This window comes from Salvelinus alpinus, chromosome 11 (assembly GCF_045679555.1).
Source record: "Salvelinus alpinus chromosome 11, SLU_Salpinus.1, whole genome shotgun sequence".
Lineage (NCBI taxonomy): Eukaryota > Metazoa > Chordata > Actinopteri > Salmoniformes > Salmonidae > Salvelinus > Salvelinus alpinus.
The window spans coordinates 74487179-74509661 of record NC_092096.1 but is presented as its reverse complement, the minus strand read 5'-3'; the positions used below and the strand labels follow the sequence as shown (position 1 = coordinate 74509661).

The 22483-nt window shown below is 45.2% G+C and overlaps 1 protein-coding gene across 2 annotated transcripts in view; it reads right to left on the bottom strand.

Moving 5' to 3' along the window:
* The window catches only part of LOC139534795 (TSC22 domain family protein 4-like), a 53127-nt gene that overhangs the window by 19701 nt on the left and 10943 nt on the right, over nucleotides 1–22483 (bottom strand). For both annotated transcript variants that reach the window (XM_071334253.1, XM_071334252.1), the window contains one exon: nucleotides 9529–9686. In XM_071334253.1, the coding sequence (XP_071190354.1) occupies nucleotides 9529–9686 (158 nt within the window). The remainder of the gene's footprint in view (nucleotides 1–9528; nucleotides 9687–22483) is intronic.

The following is a 22483-nucleotide window of genomic DNA, read 5'->3' as shown; positions in this document are numbered from 1 at the left end:
TGACTAGTGGTGTCTATTCAGCAGCCTGATGGTCTGGGGGTAGAAACAGCTGACTAGTGGTGTCTATTCAGCAGCCTGATGGTCTGGGGGTAGAAACAGCTGACTAGTGGTGTCTATTCAGCAGTCTGATGGTCTGGGGGTAGAAACAGCTGACTAGTGGTGTCTATTCAGCAGCCTGATGGTAGAAACAGCTGACTAGTGGTGTCTATTCAGCAGTCTGATGGTCTGGGGGTAGAAACAGCTGACTAGTGGTGTCTATTCAGCAGCCTGATGGTCTGGGGGTAGAAACAGCTGACTAGTGGTGTCTATTCAGCAGCCTGATGGTCTGGGGGTAGAAACAGCTGACTAGTGGTGTCTATTCAGCAGCCTGATGGTAGAAACAGCTGACTAGTGGTGTCTATTCAGCAGCCTGATGGTCTGGGGGTAGAAACAGCTGACTAGTGGTGTCTATTCAGCAGTCTGATGGTCTGGGGGTAGAAACAGCTGACTAGTGGTGTCTATTCAGCAGCCTGATGGTAGAAACAGCTGACTAGTGGTGTCTATTCAGCAGTCTGATGGTCTGGGGGTAGAAACAGCTGACTAGTGGTGTCTATTCAGCAGTCTGATGGTCTGGGGGTAGAAACAGCTGACTAGTGGTGTCTATTCAGCAGCCTGATGGTAGAAACAGCTGACTAGTGGTGTCTATTCAGCAGTCTGATGGTCTGGGGGTAGAAACAGCTGACTAGTGGTGTCTATTCAGCAGCCTGATGGTCTGGGGGTAGAAACAGCTGACTAGTGGTGTCTATTCAGCAGTCTGATGGTCTGGGGTAGAAACAGCTGACTAGTGGTGTCTATTCAGCAGCCTGATGGTCTGGGAAACAGCTGACTAGTGGTGTCTATTCAGCAGTCTGATGGTCTGGGGGTAGAAACAGCTGACTAGTGGTGTCTATTCAGCAGTCTGATGGTCTGGGGTAGAAACAGCTGACTAGTGGTGTCTATTCAGCAGTCTGATGGTCTGGGGGTAGAAACAGCTGACTAGTGGTGTCTATTCAGCAGCCTGATGGTCTGGGGGTAGAAACAGCTGACTAGTGGTGTCTATTCAGCAGTCTGATGGTCTGGGGGTAGAAACAGCTGACTAGTGGTGTCTATTCAGCAGTCTGATGGTCTGGGGGTAGAAACAGCTGACTAGTGGTGTCTATTCAGCAGTCTGATGGTCTGGGGGTAGAAACAGCTGACTAGTGGTGTCTATTCAGCAGCCTGATGGTAGAAACAGCTGACTAGTGGTGTCTATTCAGCAGTCTGATGGTCTGGGGGTAGAAACAGCTGACTAGTGGTGTCTATTCAGCAGCCTGATGGTCTGGGGGTAGAAACAGCTGACTAGTGGTGTCTATTCAGCAGCCTGATGGTCTGGGGGTAGAAACAGCTGACTAGTGGTGTCTATTCAGCAGCCTGATGGTAGAAACAGCTGACTAGTGGTGTCTATTCAGCAGCCTGATGGTCTGGGGGTAGAAACAGCTGACTAGTGGTGTCTATTCAGCAGTCTGATGGTCTGGGGGTAGAAACAGCTGACTAGTGGTGTCTATTCAGCAGTCTGATGGTCTGGGGTAGAAACAGCTGACTAGTGGTGTCTATTCAGCAGCCTGATGGTCTGGGAAACAGCTGACTAGTGGTGTCTATTCAGCAGTCTGATGGTCTGGGGGTAGAAACAGCTGACTAGTGGTGTCTATTCAGCAGTCTGATGGTCTGGGGTAGAAACAGCTGACTAGTGGTGTCTATTCAGCAGCCTGATGGTCTGGGGGTAGAAACAGCTGACTAGTGGTGTCTATTCAGCAGCCTGATGGTCTGGGGGTAGAAACAGCTGACTAGTGGTGTCTATTCAGCAGCCTGATGGTAGAAACAGCTGACTAGTGGTGTCTATTCAGCAGCCTGATGGTCTGGGGGTAGAAACAGCTGACTAGTGGTGTCTATTCAGCAGTCTGATGGTCTGGGGGTAGAAACAGCTGACTAGTGGTGTCTATTCAGCAGTCTGATGGTCTGGGGGTAGAAACAGCTGACTAGTGGTGTCTATTCAGCAGCCTGATGGTCTGGGAAACAGCTGACTAGTGGTGTCTATTCAGCAGTCTGATGGTCTGCGGGTAGAAACAGCTGACTAGTGGTGTCTATTCAGCAGTCTGATGGTCTGGGGTAGAAACAGCTGACTAGTGGTGTCTATTCAGCAGTCTGATGGTCTGGGGGTAGAAACAGCTGACTAGTGGTGTCTATTCAGCAGCCTGATGGTCTGGGGGTAGAAACAGCTGACTAGTGGTGTCTATTCAGCAGTCTGATGGTCTGCGGGTAGAAACAGCTGACTAGTGGTGTCTATTCAGCAGTCTGATGGTCTGGGGTAGAAACAGCTGACTAGTGGTGTCTATTCAGCAGTCTGATGGTCTGGGGGTAGAAACAGCTGACTAGTGGTGTCTATTCAGCAGTCTGATGGTCTGGGGGTAGAAACAGCTGACTAGTGGTGTCTATTCAGCAGCCTGATGGTCTGGGGGTAGAAACAGCTGACTAGTGGTGTCTATTCAGCAGTCTGATGGTCTGGGGGTAGAAACAGCTGACTAGTGGTGTCTATTCAGCAGTCTGATGGTCTGGGGGTAGAAACAGCTGACTAGTGGTGTCTATTCAGCAGTCTGATGGTCTGGGGGTAGAAACAGCTGACTAGTGGTGTCTATTCAGCAGCCTGATGGTAGAAACAGCTGACTAGTGGTGTCTATTCAGCAGTCTGATGGTCTGGGGGTAGAAACAGCTGACTAGTGGTGTCTATTCAGCAGCCTGATGGTCTGGGGGTAGAAACAGCTGACTAGTGGTGTCTATTCAGCAGCCTGATGGTCTGGGGGTAGAAACAGCTGACTAGTGGTGTCTATTCAGCAGCCTGATGGTAGAAACAGCTGACTAGTGGTGTCTATTCAGCAGTCTGATGGTCTGGGGGTAGAAACAGCTGACTAGTGGTGTCTATTCAGGAGCCTGATGGTCTGGGGGTAGAAACAGCTGACTAGTGGTGTCTATTCAGCAGTCTGATGGTCTGGGGTAGAAACAGCTGACTAGTGGTGTCTATTCAGCAGCCTGATGGTCTGGGAAACAGCTGACTAGTGGTGTCTATTCAGCAGTCTGATGGTCTGGGGGTAGAAACAGCTGACTAGTGGTGTCTATTCAGCAGTCTGATGGTCTGGGGTAGAAACAGCTGACTAGTGGTGTCTATTCAGCAGTCTGATGGTCTGGGGGTAGAAACAGCTGACTAGTGGTGTCTATTCAGCAGCCTGATGGTCTGGGGGTAGAAACAGCTGACTAGTGGTGCCTATTCAGCAGTCTGATGGTCTGGGGGTAGAAACAGCTGACTAGTGGTGTCTATTCAGCAGTCTGATGGTCTGGGGGTAGAAACAGCTGACTAGTGGTGTCTATTCAGCAGTCTGATGGTCTGGGGGTAGAAACAGCTGACTAGTGGTGTCTATTCAGCAGCCTGATGGTAGAAACAGCTGACTAGTGGTGTCTATTCAGCAGTCTGATGGTCTGGGGATAGAAACAGCTGACTAGTGGTGTCTATTCAGCAGCCTGATGGTCTGGGGGTAGAAACAGCTGACTAGTGGTGTCTATTCAGCAGCCTGATGGTCTGGGGGTAGAAACAGCTGACTAGTGGTGTCTATTCAGCAGCCTGATGGTCTGGGGGTAGAAACAGCTGACTAGTGGTGTCTATTCAACAGCCAGATGGTCTGAGGGTAGAAACAGCTGACTAGTGGTGTCTATTCAGCAGCCTGATGGTCTGGGGGTAGAAACAGCTGACTAGTGGTGTCTATTCAGCAGTCTGATGGTCTGGGGGTAGAAACAGCTGACTAGTGGTGTCTATTCAGCAGCCTGATGGTCTGGGGGTAGACACAGCTGACTAGTGGTGTCTATTCAGCAGCCTGATGGTAGAAACAGCTGACTAGTGGTGTCTATTCAGCAGCCTGATGGTCTGGGGGTAGAATCAGCTGACTAGTGGTGTCTATTCAGCAGTCTGATGGTCTGGGGGTAGAAACAGCTGACTAGTGGTGTCTATTCAGCAGCCTGATGGTAGAAACAGCTGACTAGTGGTGTCTATTCAGCAGCCTGATGGTCTGGGGGTAGAAACAGCTGAGTCTGCACAACTCTGCCAAGACCTAGGATCAAGGGGGACACTTAAGTGTTTTAGTACTATATCTCTTGACACATTGATGAAAATAATCATGGCCTCTAAACCTTCAAGCTGCATACTGGACCCTATTGCAACTAAACTACTGAAAGAGCTGCTTCCTGTGCTTGGCCCTCCTATGTTGAACATAATAAACGGCTCTCTATCCACCGGATGTGTACCAAACTCACTAAAAGTGGCAGTAATAAAGCCTCTCTTGAAAAAGCCAAACCTTGACCCGGAAAATATAAAAAACTATCGGCCTATATCGAATCTCCCATTCCTCTCAAACATTTTGGAAAAAGCTGTTGCGCAGCAACTCACTGCCTTCCTGAAGACAAACAATGTATACGAAATGCTTCAGTCTGGTTTTAGACCCCATCATAGCACTGAGACTGCACTCGTGAAGGTGGTAAATTACCTTTTAATGGTGTCAGACCGAGGCTCTGCATCTGTCCTCGTGCTACTAGACCTTAGTGCTGCCTTTGACACCATCGATCACCACATTCTTTTGGAGAGACTGGAAACCCAAATTGGTCTACACGGACAAGTTCTGGCCTGGTTTAGATCTTATCTGTCGGAAAGATATCAGTTTGTCTCTGAATGGTTTGTCCTCTGGTTTGTCCTCTGACCACTATTGTTTTCACTATATATTTTACCTCTTGGGGATGTCATTCGAAAACATAATGTTAACTTTCACTGCTATGCGGATGACACACAGCTGTACATTTCAATGAAACATGGTGAAGCCCTAAAATTGCCCTCGCTAGAAGCCTGTGTTTCAGACATAAGGAAGTGGATGGCTGAAAACTTTCTACTTTTAAACTCGGACAAAACAGAGATGCTAGTTCTAGGTCCCAAGAAACAAAGAGATCTTCTGTTGAATCTGACAATTAATCTTGATGGTTGTACAGTCGTCTCAAATAAAACTGAAGGACCTCGGCGTTACTCTGGACCCTGATCTCTCTTTTGACGAACATATCAAGACTGTTTCAAGGACAGCTTTTTTCCATCTACGTAACATTGCAAAGATCAGACATTTTCTGTCCAAAATTGATGCAGAAAAATGTATCCATGCTTTTGTTACTTCTAGGTTAGACTACTGCAATGGTCTACTTTCCGGCTACCCGGATAAAGCACTAAATAAACTTCAGTTAGTGATAAATACGGCTGCTAGAATCCTGATTAGAACATAAAATTTGATCATATTACTCCAGTGCTAGCCTCCCTACACTGGCTTCCTGTTAAGGCAAGGGCTGAATTCAAGGTTTTACTGCTAACCTACAAAGCATTACATGGGTTTGCTCCTACCTATCTTTCCGATTTGGTCCTGCCGTACATACCTACACGTACGCTACGGTCACAAGACGCAGGCCTCCTAATTGTCCCTAGAATTTCTAAGCAAACAGCTGGAGGCAGGGCTTTCTCCTATAGATCTCAATCTTTATGGAAATCTCTGCCTACCCATGTGAGAGACGCAGACTCGGTCTCAACCTTTAAGTCTTTATTGAAGACTCATCTCTTCAGTAGGTCCTATGATTGAGTGTAGTCAGGCCCAGGAGTGTGAAGGTGAACGGAAAGGCACTGGAGCAACGAACCGCCCTTGCTGTCTCTGCCTGGCCGGTTTCCCTCTCTCCACTGGGATTCTCTGCCTCTAACCCTATTACAGGGGCTGAGTCACTGGCTTACTGGTGCTCTTCCATGCCGTCCCTAGGAGGGGTGCGTCACTTGAGTGGGTTGAGTCACTGGCGTGGTCTTCCTGTCTGAGTTGCCGCCCCCCCCCCCCCCCTTGGGTTGTGCCATGGGGGAGATCTTTGTGGGCTATACTCGACCTTGACTCAGGATGGTAAGTTGGTGGTTGAAGGTATCCCTCTAGTGGTGTGGGGGCTGAGCTTTGGCAAAGTGGGTGGGGTTATATCCTTCCTGTTTGATGCTGCAGTAGTTTGTCGGGGGGCTAGGGTCAGTCTGTTATATCTGGAGTACTTCTCCTGTCTTATCCGGTGTCCTGTGTGAATTTAAGTATGCTCTCTCTAATTCTCTCTTTCTCTCGGAGGACCTGAGCCCTAGGACCATGCATTAGGACTACCTGGCATGATGACTCCTTGCTGTCCCCAGTCCACCTGGCCGTGCTGCTGCTCCAGTTTCAACTGTTCTGTCTATTCAGCAGCCTGATGGTCTGGGGGTAGAAACTATTGGCCATTCCTGGCCGACACTGTAAAATCCATGGAGAATAAGAGCACCTCCTCCCAGCTGCCCACTGCACTGAGGCTAGGAAACACTGTCACCACCGATAAATCCACGATAATTGATAATTTCAAAAAGCATTTTTCTACGGCTGGCCATGCTTTCCATCTGACTATCCCTACCCCGGTCAACAGCTCTGCACCCCCCACAGCAACTCGCCCAAGCCTCCCCCATTTTTCCTTCAACCAAATCAAGATAGTTGATGTTCTGCAAAATCTGGACCACTACAAATCAGCTGGGCTAGACAATCTGGACCCTCTCTTTTTAAAATTATCCGCCGCAATTGTTGCAACCCCCATTACTAGCCTGTACAACCTGTCTTTCATATCGTCTGAGATCCCCAGAGGCTTTCGACTCTGTCAATCACCGCATTCTTATCGGCAGACTCAACAGCCTTGATTTCTCAAATGACTGCCTCGCCTGGTTCACCAACTACTTCTCTGATAGAGTTCAGTGTGTCAAATCGGAGGGCCTGTTGTCCGGACCTCTGGCAGTCTCTATGGGGGTGCCAGAGGGTTCAATTCTCGGGCCGACTCTCTTCTCTGTATACATCAATGATGTCGCTCTTGTATTCTTCTGGCCATTCTTTGGACACTGTGTTAACTAACCTCCAGACGAGCTTCAATGCCATACAACTCTCCTTCCGTGGCCTCCAACTGCTCTTAAATGCATGTAAAACTAAATACATGCTCTTCAACCGATTTCTGCCCGCACCTGCCCGCCCGTCCAGCATCACTACTCTGGACGGTTCTGACTTAGAATATGTGGACAACTACAAATACCTAGGTGTCTGGTTAGACTGTAAACTCTCCTTCCAGACTCACATTAAGCATCTCCAATCCAAGATTACATCTACAATTGGCTTCCTATTTCACAATAAAGCCTCCTTCACTTATGCTGCTAAACATATCCTCGTAAAACTGACTATCCTACCGATCCTCGACTTCGGCGATGTCATTTACAAAATAGCCTCCAACACTCTACTCAACAAATTGGATGCAGTCTATCACAGTGCCATCCGTTTTGTCACCAAAGCCCCATATACTACCCACCACTGCGACCTGTATGCTCTCGTTGGCTGGCCCTCGCTTCATACTCGTCGCCAAACCCACTGGCTTCAGGTCATCTACAAGTCTTTGCTAGGTAAAGCCCCGCCTTATCTCAGCTCGCTGGTCACCATAGCAGCACCCACCCGTAGCACGCGCCCCAGCAGGTATATCTCACTGGTCACCCCCAAAGCCAATTCCTCTTTTGGCCGCCTTTCCTTCCAGTTCTCTGCTGCCAATGACTGGAATGAATTGCAAAAATTACTTAAGCTGGAGACCCATATCTCCCTCACTAACTTTAAGCATCAGCTGTCAGAGAAGCTTACAGATCACTGCACCCGTACACAGCCGATCTGTAAATAGCCCATCCAACTACCTCATTCCCATATTGTTATTTTTTTTTGCTCCTTTGCACCCCAGTATCTCTACTTGCACATTCATCACTCCAGTGTTTAATTGCTAAATTGTAATTATTTTGCCACTATGGCCCTATTTATTATTTATCTGTGTTGTTGTTTGTGTCGCATTGCTTTGCTTTATCTTGGCCAGGTTGCAGTTGTAAATGAGAACTTGTTCTCCAGTTGTTGCCATGACGCTCCTGTACTGCCTGTGTCTGAGTGATTGAAGCGGGGAGAACAGGGCATGGCTTGGCCTTCCCGTGACACCTGGTTCTGTAGGTGTCCTGTAGGGCAGGCAGTGTGCACCCAATGGTGCGTTCAGCTGTATCACCCTCTGACTGTATGTGTAACTGACAGTGTATGTTCTGATACGTAGGCTGTGTAATTGATAAACGTAGTCCTAGAATCTTAATTTTAACGTGGTAAAAGTAGTCCTACAATATTAATTAGTACACGGTAAAAGTAGTCCTACAATATTAATTAGTACACGATAAACAGTCCTACAATATTAATTAGTACACGATAAACAGTCCTACAATATGAATTAGTACACGATACACGATAAACATAGTCCTACAATATGAATTAGTACACGATAAACAGTCCTACAATATTAATTAGTACACGATAAACAGTCCTACAATATTAATTAGTACAAGATAAACAGTCCTACAATATGAATTAGTACACGATAAACATAGTCCTACAATATGAATTAGTACACGATAAACAGTCCTACAATATTAATTAGTACAAGATAAACAGTCCTACAATATTATTAGTACACGATAAACATAGTCCTAGAATATTAATTAGTACACGATAAACATAGTCCTAGAATATTAATTAGTACACGATAAACGTAGTCCTAGAATATTAATTAGTACACGATAAACATAGTCCTAAAATATTAATTAGTACACGATAAACATAGTCCTAGAATATTAATTAGTACACGATAAACGTAGTCCTAGAATATTAATTAGTACACGATAAACATAGTCCTAGAATATTAGGTCTCTATGGGTTTTTTCTCAGTATTTAGTCAGTACAGAACCTTCTAGTTCTATTGTTCTCATTTTAAAATGTTTGTAGTTTTGTCTTTGAGCTGTTCTTGTCAAATGAATGTTCTGTATTATGTCATGCTTCATGTGGACCCCAGGAAGAGTAGCTGCTGCTAATAAAATACCAAGTTGGATTGAACGGTAGAAAACAACCAGAATGGAGAGAGGTGTGTGTGTGGTATGGTTGCAGTATTTCGGCCATATCTGTGATTGTGCTCACTGTACTGTGAAGTGCAGGCACTAGTTGCCTTACTTCCCTATTCTGAGCAGAGAAACTGGGAAGGTGTGGAGCCTGTCATTGAGCCGGCATGACTGACAGGAGAGTGATACTTTCACAAGTCCAACCTGGGGTCCATCCATATGCACACACTACTCTGGGTGGCCTCTCTATCACAGTGTGGGGTATTTGGCCCTCTGCTGCTACTAAACCTGCCCCCCCCCCACACACACACACAGCACAATAGAGAATCAGCTCTCTCTCAAAAACAACACCTTCCACCCAACAGAAACATGACGGGGGTCAAATCCACCCACTGTACTAGAGGGGGGTCTAACACACACACCATACCACAGACAGACCCACACACACACAGACCCACACACACAGACCATACCTGTCGTCCCCCGGCAGATGGACAGCCTCCCCGGAGCCGAACATGGACCAGGCCGAAGAAGTCTGGATGGGAGTCAGACTGGGTAGGAACGTACCATCTCTACCCTGTAGGGGGGGCCCAGGGGAGCTGGGCTGGGAATGAGACACTCTCAACAGAGACTAGAGAGAGAGTGGATATGGGGAGAGAGAGAGGGGGAGAGAGAGACCCCGACATAGAGAGGGGGAGAGAGAGACCCCAACAGAGAGGGGGAGAGAGAGACCCCAACAGAGAGAGAGACCGACAGAGAGAGAGAGAGACCCCGACAGAAAGAGAGAGGGGGAGAGAGAGGGGGAGAGAGAGACCAACAGAGGGGAGAGACGGAGAAAAAACAGTTATGAAATCTTTTCATGTTGGAATTTACAAGAATTTAAGTCCTCTGCTTTTGGGCTAAAGAGCAGAAACCCAGACTTCTTGAAAGAAATTGATGATGTTGATATTGTAGTACTACAGGAAACATGGTGCAGAGGTGATGTTTCCACTGGCTGTCCACTAGGGCATAGGGAGATAATCCTACCATCCACCTAATTAAAAGGAATCAGACAGGGCAGAGACTCAGGACAGGGCAGAGACTCAGGACAGGGCAGAGACTCAGGACAGGGCAGAGACTCAGGGGGAAGGCTATTATGGTATGAATCTGAACTAACTCATTCAATCGAATTGATCAAAACAGGAGAATTCTTTATCTGGTTAAAAATCAACAAGGAGGCTATCTTGACAGATAAAAACGTCTTCCTCTGTGCCACATACATTCCCCCCTCAGAGTCACCCTACTTCAATGAAGAGAGTTTCTCCATTCTAGAGGGGGAGATTAGTCACTTTCAGGCCCAAGGCAACGTACTGGTCTGTGGAGACCCGAATGCTAGAACAGCAGAAGAACCAGACACTATTAACAGTCATGGGGATAAACACCTACCAGGAAGCAACAACCTTTCCCTTCCCACAAACCCCACAGAAACAACTATGACAAAGTAAAAAACTCAAACGGAGCACAGCTCCTGCAGCTCTGTCGAACACTGGGTCTGTACATAGTCAATGGCAGGCTGAGAGGAGACTCTTTTGGTAGGTACACCTACAGCTCATCCCTTGGCAGCAGCACTGTAGACTACTTCCTCACCGATCTAAACCCAGAGTCTCTCTGAGCCTTCACAGTCAGCCCACTAACACTTCTCTCAGAGCCTTCACAGTCAGCCCACTAACACTTCTCTCAGAGCCTTCAGTCAGCCCACTAACACCTCTCTCAGAGCCTTCAGTCAGCCCACTAACACCTCTCTGAGCCTTCACAGTCAGCCCACTAACACCTCTCAGAGCCTTCACAGTCAGCCCACTAACACCTCTCTGAGCCTTCACAGTCAGCCCACTAACACCTCTCTCAGAGCCTTCACAGTCAGCCCACTAACACTTCTCTCAGAGCCTTCACAGTCAGCCCACTAACACCTCTCTCAGAGCCTTCACAGTCAGCCCACTAACACCTCTCTCAGAGCCTTCACAGTCAGCCCACTAACACCTCTCTCAGACCACAGTAAAATCACAGTGTATCTGAGAAGAGTGGAACCCAACAAATGAAGCATCACGGCCAAATAAATGACATGGTACTAAACAGGCTTATAGATGGAGTGAGAACAGAAATCTACCAAAAAGCAATTAGTAGCAAAAAAAAAAACAATCTCTCCTGGACAACTTTTTAGCCTTAACATTCTCTTGCAGCAATGAAGGTGTAAATTTGTCCATTTGGAATATAAACTTTATATTTGACAAATGAACCTCCTTGGCTAATCTAAAGACACATAAGAACAAACCAGAAATAACAGAGAATGAAAAATGGTTTGATAATGATTGGAGAAATCTGAAGAAGTCATTGAGAAATATATCTAATCAAAAACCCAGAGAACCAGACAACAAAAATATGGGGAAACACTGAAGCAATAGAAACACACCCTAAGAACAAAGGAACAGCACATTAGAAATCAGATGGATGGAGTTGAGGAATCATTAGAATCAAACCACTTCTGGGAGAACTAGAATAAAATAAACAAACCTCATCATTTGGCTATCCAAAATGGGGATATGTGGAGAAATCACTTTGCAAACCTCTACAGCAATATAACAAAGAGCCCAGAACAACAAGATACACAAGAACATTTACAAATCTTTGAATCAGCAGTCAAAGCCTATCAGAATCCTGTGGATACTCCAATTACAGAAGAAGAACTATTTGAAAAATGATGCACTCTCCAACACAAAAAGGCCTGTGGTGCTGATGGTATTTTAAATGAAATGATCAAATATACAGACCACAAATTCAAATTGGCTATACTCAAACTCTTCAACATTATCCTCACTGCAGGTATTTTCCCTGATATTTGGAACCAAGGATGGATCACACCAATCTATAAAAATGGAGACAAATTTAACCCAAATTAGAGAAATTTGCATTAACAGGAATTTAGGGAAAATTCTCCACAGTATCATAAATAGCAGACTACATAATTTCCTTGATGAACACAACATCCTGAGCAGAAGCCAGATTGGATTTCTACCAAATCACCACACAACAGACCCCATTTATACCCTCCACACTAACTGACAAACAAGTCAACCACAACAGACCCCATTTATACCCTCCACACTAACTCCAAACTAAAACATATGTTATTAAATCAATGTACACTAAAAACAAATGTGCGGTTAAAATTGGCAACAAGCAAACAGACTTCTTCTCTCAGGGACGTGGAGTGAAACAGGGCTGCCCAATAAGTCCAACACTATTTAACATCTACATTAATGAATTAACAACAAGCCAACAGACTTCTTCTTCTTTTAACCCTATTACAGGGGCTGAGTCACTGGCTTACTGGTGCTCTTCCATGCCGTCCCTAGGAGGGGTGCGTCACTTGAGTGGGTTGAGTTACTGACGTGATCTTCCTGTCTGGGTTGCCCCCCCCCCCCCCTTGGTTTGTGCTGTGATGGAGATCTTTGTGGGCTATACTCGACCTTGACTCAGGATGGTAAGTTGGTGGTTGAAGATATCCCTCTAGTGGTGTGGGGGCTGTGCTTCGGCAAAGTGGGTGGGGTTATATCCTTCCTGTTTGACCTTGTCCGGGGGTATCATCGGATGGGGCCACAGTGTCTCCTGACCACTCCTGTCTCAGCCTCCAGTATTTATGCTGCAGTAGTTTATGTGTCGGGGGGCTAGGGTCAGTCTGTTATATCTGGAGTATTTCTCCTGTCTTATCCGGTGTCCTGTGTGAATTTAAGTATGCTCTCTCTAATTCTCTCTTTCGCTCTTTCTTTCTCTCTCTCGGAGAACCTGAGCCCTAGGACCATGCCTCAGGACTACCTGGCATGATGACTCCTTGTTGTCCCCAGTCCACCTGGGCGTGCTGCTGCTCCAGTTTCAACTGTTCTGCCTGCGGCTATGGAACCCTGACCTGTTCACCGGACGTACTACCTGTCCCAGACCTGCTGTTTTCAACTCTCTAGAGACCGCAGTAGCGGTAGAGATACTCTTAATGAATGGCTATGAAAAGCCAACTGACATTTACTCCTGAGGTGCTGACCTGTTGCACCCTCGACAACCACTGTGATTATTATTATTTGACCCTGCTGGTCATCTATGAACATTTAAACAACTTGGCCATGTTCTGTTATAATCTCCACCCGGCACAGCCAGAAGAGGACTGGCCACCCCTCATAGCCTGGTTCCTCTAGGTTTCTTCCTAGGTTATGGCCTTTCTAGGGAGTTTTTCCTAGCCACCGTGCTTCTACACCTGCATTGCTTGCTGTTTGGGGTTTTAGGCTGGGTTTCTGTACAGAACTTTGAGATATCAGCTGATGTAAGAAGGGCTTTATAAATACATTTGATTTGATTTCTCTCAGGGACATGGAGTGAAACAGGGCTGCCCAATAAGTCCAACACTATTTAACATCTACATTAATGAATTGGCAAAAACATTAGAAGAATTGGCAGCACCTGGTCTCACCCTACACAACACTGAAATCAAGTGTCTGCAGGACGCAGATGACCTGGTGCTGCTGTCTCCCACTAAGGAGGGGTTACAGCAGCATCTAGATCATCCTAAAGAAAACTAAAATAATGATATTCCAAAAAAGGTCCAGACATCAGGATGACTATTATAAATTCTATTTGGACACAGTTCTAATAGAACACACCAGACACTACATGTATCTAGGACTAAATATCAGCAACACAGATAGCTTTCACAGGGCGGTGAACGAGCTGAGAGACAAAGCAAGAAGAGCATTCTATAACATTAAAAGGAACATTAAAATCAAAATTCCAATTAGAACCTGGCTCAAAATGTTCCAATCAGTTAAAATGGTCAACACAGACCAACCTGGCTGCCCAGAGAGGACAGTCTGGCTATAGAGACAGGTCGTCACAGACAAACCTGGCTGCCCAGAGAGGACAGTCTGGCTATAGAGACCGGTCGTCACAGACAAACCTGGCTGCCCAGAGAGGACAGTCTGGCTATAGAGACCGGTCGTCACAGACAAACCTGGCTGCCCAGAGAGGACAGTCTGGCTATAGAGACCGGTCGTCACAGACAAACCTGGCTGCCCAGAGAGGACAGGCTGTGCTCACTCTGCTCCAGGGGAGAGGTAGAGACAGAGGTGCATTTCCTATTACACTGTGACAAATACTCAGACCTAAGAGAATATTTCTTTCCCAAAATTATCATTCAGTACAAAGAATTTGAAACTATAAAAGATTAAGAAAAAAAATCTAATATTTATTGGGTGATAAGCCAGAATGTGCAGTTTTGGCAGCCAAATATGTCCTCCTGCCACAACCTGAGGGACAGCCAGTGAAAAGGGAAATGTAACGTCAACAATATTTCCCATTTAGTTTTGTTTTGTCTTTCATACCATGTCATGTGTCTTCTCAGTCATGTTGAGACTGTTCTACTACCAGGTCATGTGTCTTCTCAGTCATGTTGACACTAGTCTACTACTATTGTCTTCCAGGTCATGTGTCTTCTCAGTCAGACTGGTCTGCTACTATTGTCTTCCAGGTCATGTGTCTTCTCAGTCATGTTGACACTGGTCTACTACTATTGTCTTCCATGTCATGTGTCTTCTCAGTCATGTTGACACTGGTCTACTACTATTGTCTTCTATGTCATGTGTCTTCTCAGTCATGTTGACACTGGTCTACTACTATTGTCTTCCAGGTCATGTGTCTTCTCAGTCAGGTTGAGACTGGTCTACTACTATTGTCTTCCATGTCATGTGTCTTCTCAGTCAGGTTGACACTGGTCTACTACTATTGTCTTCCATGTCATGTGTCTTCTCAGTCAGACTGGTCTACTACTATTGTCTTCCATGTCATGTGTCTTCTCAGTCAGACTGGTCTACTACTATTGTCTTCCAGGTCATGTGTCTTCTCAGTCAGACTAGTCTACTACTATTGTCTTCCATGTCATGTGTCTTCTCAGTCAGACTGGTCTGCTACTATTGTCTTCCATGTCATGTGTCTTCTCAGTCAGACTAGTCTACTACTATTGTCTTCCAGGTCATGTGTCTTCTCAGTCAGACTAGTCTACTACTATTGTCTTCCAGGTCATGTGTCTTCTCAGTCATGTTGAGACTGGTCTACTACCAGGTCATGTGTCTTCTCAGTCATGTTGACACTAGTCTACTACTATTGTCTTCCAGGTCATGTGTCTTCTCAGTCATGTTGAGACTGGTCTACTACTATTGTCTTCCAGGTCATGTGTCTTCTCAGTCAGGTTGACACTGGTCTACTACTATTGTCTTCCATGTCATGTGTCTTCTCAGTCATGTTGACACTGGTCTACTACTATTGTCTTCCATGTCATGTGTCTTCTCAGTCAGACTGGTCTACTACTATTGTCTTCCAGGTCATGTGTCTTCTCAGTCATGTTGAGACTGGTCTACTACTATTGTCTTCCAGGTCATGTGTCTTCTCAGTCATGTTGAGACTGGTCTACTACTATTGTCTTCCAGGTCATGTGTCTTCTCAGTCATGTTGAGACTGGTCTACTACTATTGTCTTCCAGGTCATGTGTCTTCTCAGTCAGACTGGTCTACTACTATTGTCTTCCATGTCATGTGTCTTCTCAGTCAGACTGGTCTACTACTATTGTCTTCCAGGTCATGTGTCTTCTCAGTCATGTTGAGACTGGTCTACTACTATTGTCTTCCAGGTCATGTGTCTTCTCAGTCATGTTGAGACTGGTCTACTACTATTGTCTTCCAGGTCATGTGTCTTCTCAGTCATGTTGAGACTGGTCTACTACTATTGTCTTCCAGGTCATGTGTCTTCTCAGTCATGTTGACACTGGTCTACTACTATTGTCTTCCAGGTCATGTGTCTTCTCAGTCATGTTGACACTGGTCTACTACTATTGTCTTCCATGTCATGTGTCTTCTCAGTCAGGTTGAGACTGGTCTACTACTATTGTCTTCCATGTCATGTGTCTTCTCAGTCATGTTGACACTGGTCTACTACTATTGTCTTCCAGGTCATGTGTCTTCTCAGTCATGTTGACACTGGTCTACTACTATTGTCTTCCATGTCATGTGTCTTCTCAGTCATGTTGACACTGGTCTACTACTATTGTCTTCTATGTCATGTGTCTTCTCAGTCATGTTGACACTGGTCTACTACTATTGTCTTCCAGGTCATGTGTCTTCTCAGTCAGGTTGAGACTGGTCTACTACTATTGTCTTCCATGTCATGTGTCTTCTCAGTCAGGTTGACACTGGTCTACTACTATTGTCTTCCATGTCATGTGTCTTCTCAGTCAGACTGGTCTACTACTATTGTCTTCCATGTCATGTGTCTTCTCAGTCAGACTGGTCTACTACTATTGTCTTCCAGGTCATGTGTATTCTCAGTCAGACTGGTCTACTACTATTGTCTTCCAGGTCATGTGTCTTCTCAGTCAGACTGGTCTACTACTATTGTCTTCCATGTCATGTGTCTTCTCAGTCAGACTGGTCTACTACTATTGTCTTCCAGGTCATGTGTCTTCTCAGTCAGACTGGTCTACTACTATTGTCTTCCATGTCATGTGTCTTCTCAGTCATGTTGACACTGGTCTACTACTATTGTCTTCCAGGTCATGTGTCTTCTCAGTCATGTTGAGACTGGTCTACTACCAGGTCATGTGTCTTCTCAGTCATGTTGACACTAGTCTACTACTATTGTCTTCCAGGTCATGTGTCTTCTCAGTCATGTTGAGACTGGTCTACTACTATTGTCTTCCAGGTCATGTGTCTTCTCAGTCATGTTGAGACTGGTCTACTACTATTGTCTACCAGGTCATGTGTCTTCTCAGTCAGACTGGTCTACTACTATTGTCTTCCATGTCATGTGTCTTCTCAGTCAGACTGGTCTACTACTATTGTCTTCCAGGTCATGTGTCTTCTCAGTCATGTTGAGACTGGTCTACTACTATTGTCTTCCAGGTCATGTGTCTTCTCAGTCATGTTGAGACTAGTCTACTACTATTGTCTTCCATGTCATGTGTCTTCTCAGTCAGACTGGTCTACTACTATTGTCTTCCAGGTCATGTGTCTTCTCAGTCAGGTTGAGACTGGTCTACTACTATTGTCTTCCATGTCATGTGTCTTCTCAGTCAGGTTGACACTGGTCTACTACTATTGTCTTCCATGTCATGTGTCTTCTCAGTCAGACTGGTCTACTACTATTGTCTTCCAGGTCATGTGTCTTCTCAGTCAGACTGGTCTACTACTATTGTCTTCCATGTCATGTGTCTTCTCAGTCAGACTGGTCTACTACTATTGTCTTCCAGGTCATGTGTCTTCTCAGTCATGTTGAGACTGGTCTACTACTATTGTCTTCCATGTCATGTGTCTTCTCAGTCAGACTGGTCTACTACCATGTCATGTGTCTTCTCAGTCAGACTGGTCTACTACTATTGTCTTCCAGGTCATGTGTCTTCTCAGTCATGTTGACACTGGTCTACTACTATTGTCTTCCAGGTCATGTGTCTTCTCAGTCAGGTTGAGACTGGTCTACTACTATTGTCTTCCATGTCATGTGTCTTCTCAGTCAGGTTGACACTGGTCTACTACTATTGTCTTCCATGTCATGTGTCTTCTCAGTCAGACTGGTCTACTACTATTGTCTTCCATGTCATGTGTCTTCTCAGTCAGACTGGTCTACTACTATTGTCTTCCAGGTCATGTGTATTCTCAGTCAGACTGGTCTACTACTATTGTCTTCCAGGTCATGTGTCTTCTCAGTCAGACTGGTCTACTACTATTGTCTTCCATGTCATGTGTCTTCTCAGTCAGACTGGTCTACTACTATTGTCTTCCAGGTCATGTGTCTTCTCAGTCAGACTAGTCTACTACTATTGTCTTCCAGGTCATGTGTCTTCTCAGTCATGTTGAGACTGGTCTACTACCAGGTCATGTGTCTTCTCAGTCATGTTGACACTAGTCTACTACTATTGTCTTCCAGGTCATGTGTCTTCTCAGTCATGTTGAGACTGGTCTACTACTATTGTCTTCCAGGTCATGTGTCTTCTCAGTCAGGTTGACACTGGTCTACTACTATTGTCTTCCATGTCATGTGTCTTCTCAGTCATGTTGACACTGGTCTACTACTATTGTCTTCCATGTCATGTGTCTTCTCAGTCAGACTGGTCTACTACTATTGTCTTCCAGGTCATGTGTCTTCTCAGTCATGTTGAGACTGGTCTACTACTATTGTCTTCCAGGTCATGTGTCTTCTCAGTCATGTTGAGACTGGTCTACTACTATTGTCTTCCAGGTCATGTGTCTTCTCAGTCATGTTGACACTGGTCTACTACTATTGTCTTCCATGTCATGTGTCTTCTCAGTCAGACTGGTCTACTACTATTGTCTTCCATGTCATGTGTCTTCTCAGTCAGACTGGTCTACTACTATTGTCTTCCAGGTCATGTGTCTTCTCAGTCAGACTGGTCTACTACTATTGTCTTCCATGTCATGTGTCTTCTCAGTCAGACTGGTCTACTACTATTGTCTTCCAGGTCATGTGTCTTCTCAGTCACTATTGTCTTCCAGGTCATGTGTCTTCTCAGTCATGTTGACACTGGTCTACTACTATTGTCTTCCATGTCATGTGTCTTCTCAGTCATGTTGACACTGGTCTACTACTATTGTCTTCTATGTCATGTGTCTTCTCAGTCATGTTGACACTGGTCTACTACTACAGGTCATGTGTCTTCTCAGTCAGGTTGAGACTGGTCTACTACTATTGTCTTCCATGTCATGTGTCTTCTCAGTCAGGTTGACACTGGTCTACTACTATTGTCTTCCATGTCATGTGTCTTCTCAGTCAGACTGGTCTACTACTATTGTCTTCCAGGTCATGTGTCTTCTCAGTCAGACTAGTCTACTACTATTGTCTTCCAGGTCATGTGTCTTCTCAGTCATGTTGAGACTGGTCTACTACCAGGTCATGTGTCTTCTCAGTCATGTTGACACTAGTCTACTACTATTGTCTTCCAGGTCATGTGTCTTCTCAGTCATGTTGAGACTGGTCTACTACTATTGTCTTCCAGGTCATGTGTCTTCTCAGTCAGGTTGACACTGGTCTACTACTATTGTCTTCCATGTCATGTGTCTTCTCAGTCATGTTGACACTGGTCTACTACTATTGTCTTCCATGTCATGTGTCTTCTCAGTCAGACTGGTCTACTACTATTGTCTTCCAGGTCATGTGTCTTCTCAGTCATGTTGAGACTGGTCTACTACTATTGTCTTCCAGGTCATGTGTCTTCTCAGTCATGTTGAGACTGGTCTACTACTATTGTCTTCCAGGTCATGTGTCTTCTCAGTCATGTTGAGACTGGTCTACTACTATTGTCTTCCAGGTCATGTGTCTTCTCAGTCAGACTGGTCTACTACTATTGTCTTCCATGTCATGTGTCTTCTCAGTCAGACTGGTCTACTACTATTGTCTTCCAGGTCATGTGTCTTCTCAGTCATGTTGAGACTGGTCTACTACTATTGTCTTCCAGGTCATGTGTCTTCTCAGTCATGTTGAGACTGGTCTACTACTATTGTCTTCCAGGTCATGTGTCTTCTCAGTCATGTTGAGACTGGTCTACTACTATTGTCTTCCAGGTCATGTGTCTTCTCAGTCATGTTGACACTGGTCTACTACTATTGTCTTCCAGGTCATGTGTCTTCTCAGTCATGTTGACACTGGTCTACTACTATTGTCTTCCATGTCATGTGTCTTCTCAGTCAGGTTGAGACTGGTCTACTACTATTGTCTTCCATGTCATGTGTCTTCTCAGTCATGTTGACACTGGTCTACTACTATTGTCTTCCAGGTCATGTGTCTTCTCAGTCATGTTGACACTGGTCTACTACTATTGTCTTCCATGTCATGTGTCTTCTCAGTCATGTTGACACTGGTCTACTACTATTGTCTTCTATGTCATGTGTCTTCTCAGTCATGTTGACACTGGTCTACTACTATTGTCTTCCAGGTCATGTGTCTTCTCAGTCAGGTTGAGACTGGTCTACTACTATTGTCTTCCATGTCATGTGTCTTCTCAGTCAGGTTGACACTGGTCTACTACTATTGTCTTCCATGTCATGTGTCTTCTCAGTCAGACTGGTCTACTACTATTGTCTTCCATGTCATGTGTCTTCTCAGTCAGACTGGTCTACTACTATTGTCTTCCAGGTCATGTGTATTCTCAGTCAGACTGGTCTACTACTATTGTCTTCCAGGTCATGTGTCTTCTCAGTCAGACTGGTCTACTACTATTGTCTTCCATGTCATGTGTCTTCTCAGTCAGACTGGTCTACTACTATTGTCTTCCAGGTCATGTGTCTTCTCAGTCAGACTGGTCTACTACTATTGTCTTCCATGTCATGTGTCTTCTCAGTCATGTTGACACTGGTCTACTACTATTGTCTTCCAGGTCATGTGTCTTCTCAGTCATGTTGAGACTGGTCTACTACCAGGTCATGTGTCTTCTCAGTCATGTTGACACTAGTCTACTACTATTGTCTTCCAGGTCATGTGTCTTCTCAGTCATGTTGAGACTGGTCTACTACTATTGTCTACCAGGTCATGTGTCTTCTCAGTCAGACTGGTCTACTACTATTGTCTTCCATGTCATGTGTCTTCTCAGTCAGACTGGTCTACTACTATTGTCTTCCAGGTCATGTGTCTTCTCAGTCATGTTGAGACTGGTCTACTACTATTGTCTTCCAGGTCATGTGTCTTCTCAGTCATGTTGAGACTAGTCTACTACTATTGTCTTCCATGTCATGTGTCTTCTCAGTCAGACTGGTCTACTACTATTGTCTTCCAGGTCATGTGTCTTCTCAGTCAGGTTGAGACTGGTCTACTACTATTGTCTTCCATGTCATGTGTCTTCTCAGTCAGGTTGACACTGGTCTACTACTATTGTCTTCCATGTCATGTGTCTTCTCAGTCAGACTGGTCTACTACTATTGTCTTCCAGGTCATGTGTCTTCTCAGTCAGACTGGTCTACTACTATTGTCTTCCATGTCATGTGTCTTCTCAGTCAGACTGGTCTACTATTGTCTTCCAGGTCATGTGTCTTCTCAGTCATGTTGAGACTGGTCTACTACTATTGTCTTCCATGTCATGTGTCTTCTCAGTCAGACTGGTCTACTACCATGTCATGTGTCTTCTCAGTCAGACTGGTCTACTACTATTGTCTTCCAGGTCATGTGTCTTCTCAGTCATGTTGACACTGGTCTACTACTATTGTCTTCCAGGTCATGTGTCTTCTCAGTCAGGTTGAGACTGGTCTACTACTATTGTCTTCCATGTCATGTGTCTTCTCAGTCAGGTTGACACTGGTCTACTACTATTGTCTTCCATGTCATGTGTCTTCTCAGTCAGACTGGTCTACTACTATTGTCTTCCATGTCATGTGTCTTCTCAGTCAGACTGGTCTACTACTATTGTCTTCCAGGTCATGTGTATTCTCAGTCAGACTGGTCTACTACTATTGTCTTCCAGGTCATGTGTCTTCTCAGTCAGACTGGTCTACTACTATTGTCTTCCATGTCATGTGTCTTCTCAGTCAGACTGGTCTACTACTATTGTCTTCCAGGTCATGTGTCTTCTCAGTCAGACTAGTCTACTACTATTGTCTTCCAGGTCATGTGTCTTCTCAGTCATGTTGAGACTGGTCTACTACCAGGTCATGTGTCTTCTCAGTCATGTTGACACTAGTCTACTACTATTGTCTTCCAGGTCATGTGTCTTCTCAGTCATGTTGAGACTGGTCTACTACTATTGTCTTCCAGGTCATGTGTCTTCTCAGTCAGGTTGACACTGGTCTACTACTATTGTCTTCCATGTCATGTGTCTTCTCAGTCATGTTGACACTGGTCTACTACTATTGTCTTCCATGTCATGTGTCTTCTCAGTCAGACTGGTCTACTACTATTGTCTTCCAGGTCATGTGTCTTCTCAGTCATGTTGAGACTGGTCTACTACTATTGTCTTCCAGGTCATGTGTCTTCTCAGTCATGTTGAGACTGGTCTACTACTATTGTCTTCCAGGTCATGTGTCTTCTCAGTCATGTTGAGACTGGTCTACTACTATTGTCTTCCAGGTCATGTGTCTTCTCAGTCAGACTGGTCTACTACTATTGTCTTCCATGTCATGTGTCTTCTCAGTCAGACTGGTCTACTACTATTGTCTTCCAGGTCATGTGTCTTCTCAGTCATGTTGAGACTGGTCTACTACTATTGTCTTCCAGGTCATGTGTCTTCTCAGTCATGTTGAGACTGGTCTACTACTATTGTCTTCCAGGTCATGTGTCTTCTCAGTCATGTTGAGACTGGTCTACTACTATTGTCTTCCAGGTCATGTGTCTTCTCAGTCATGTTGACACTGGTCTACTACTATT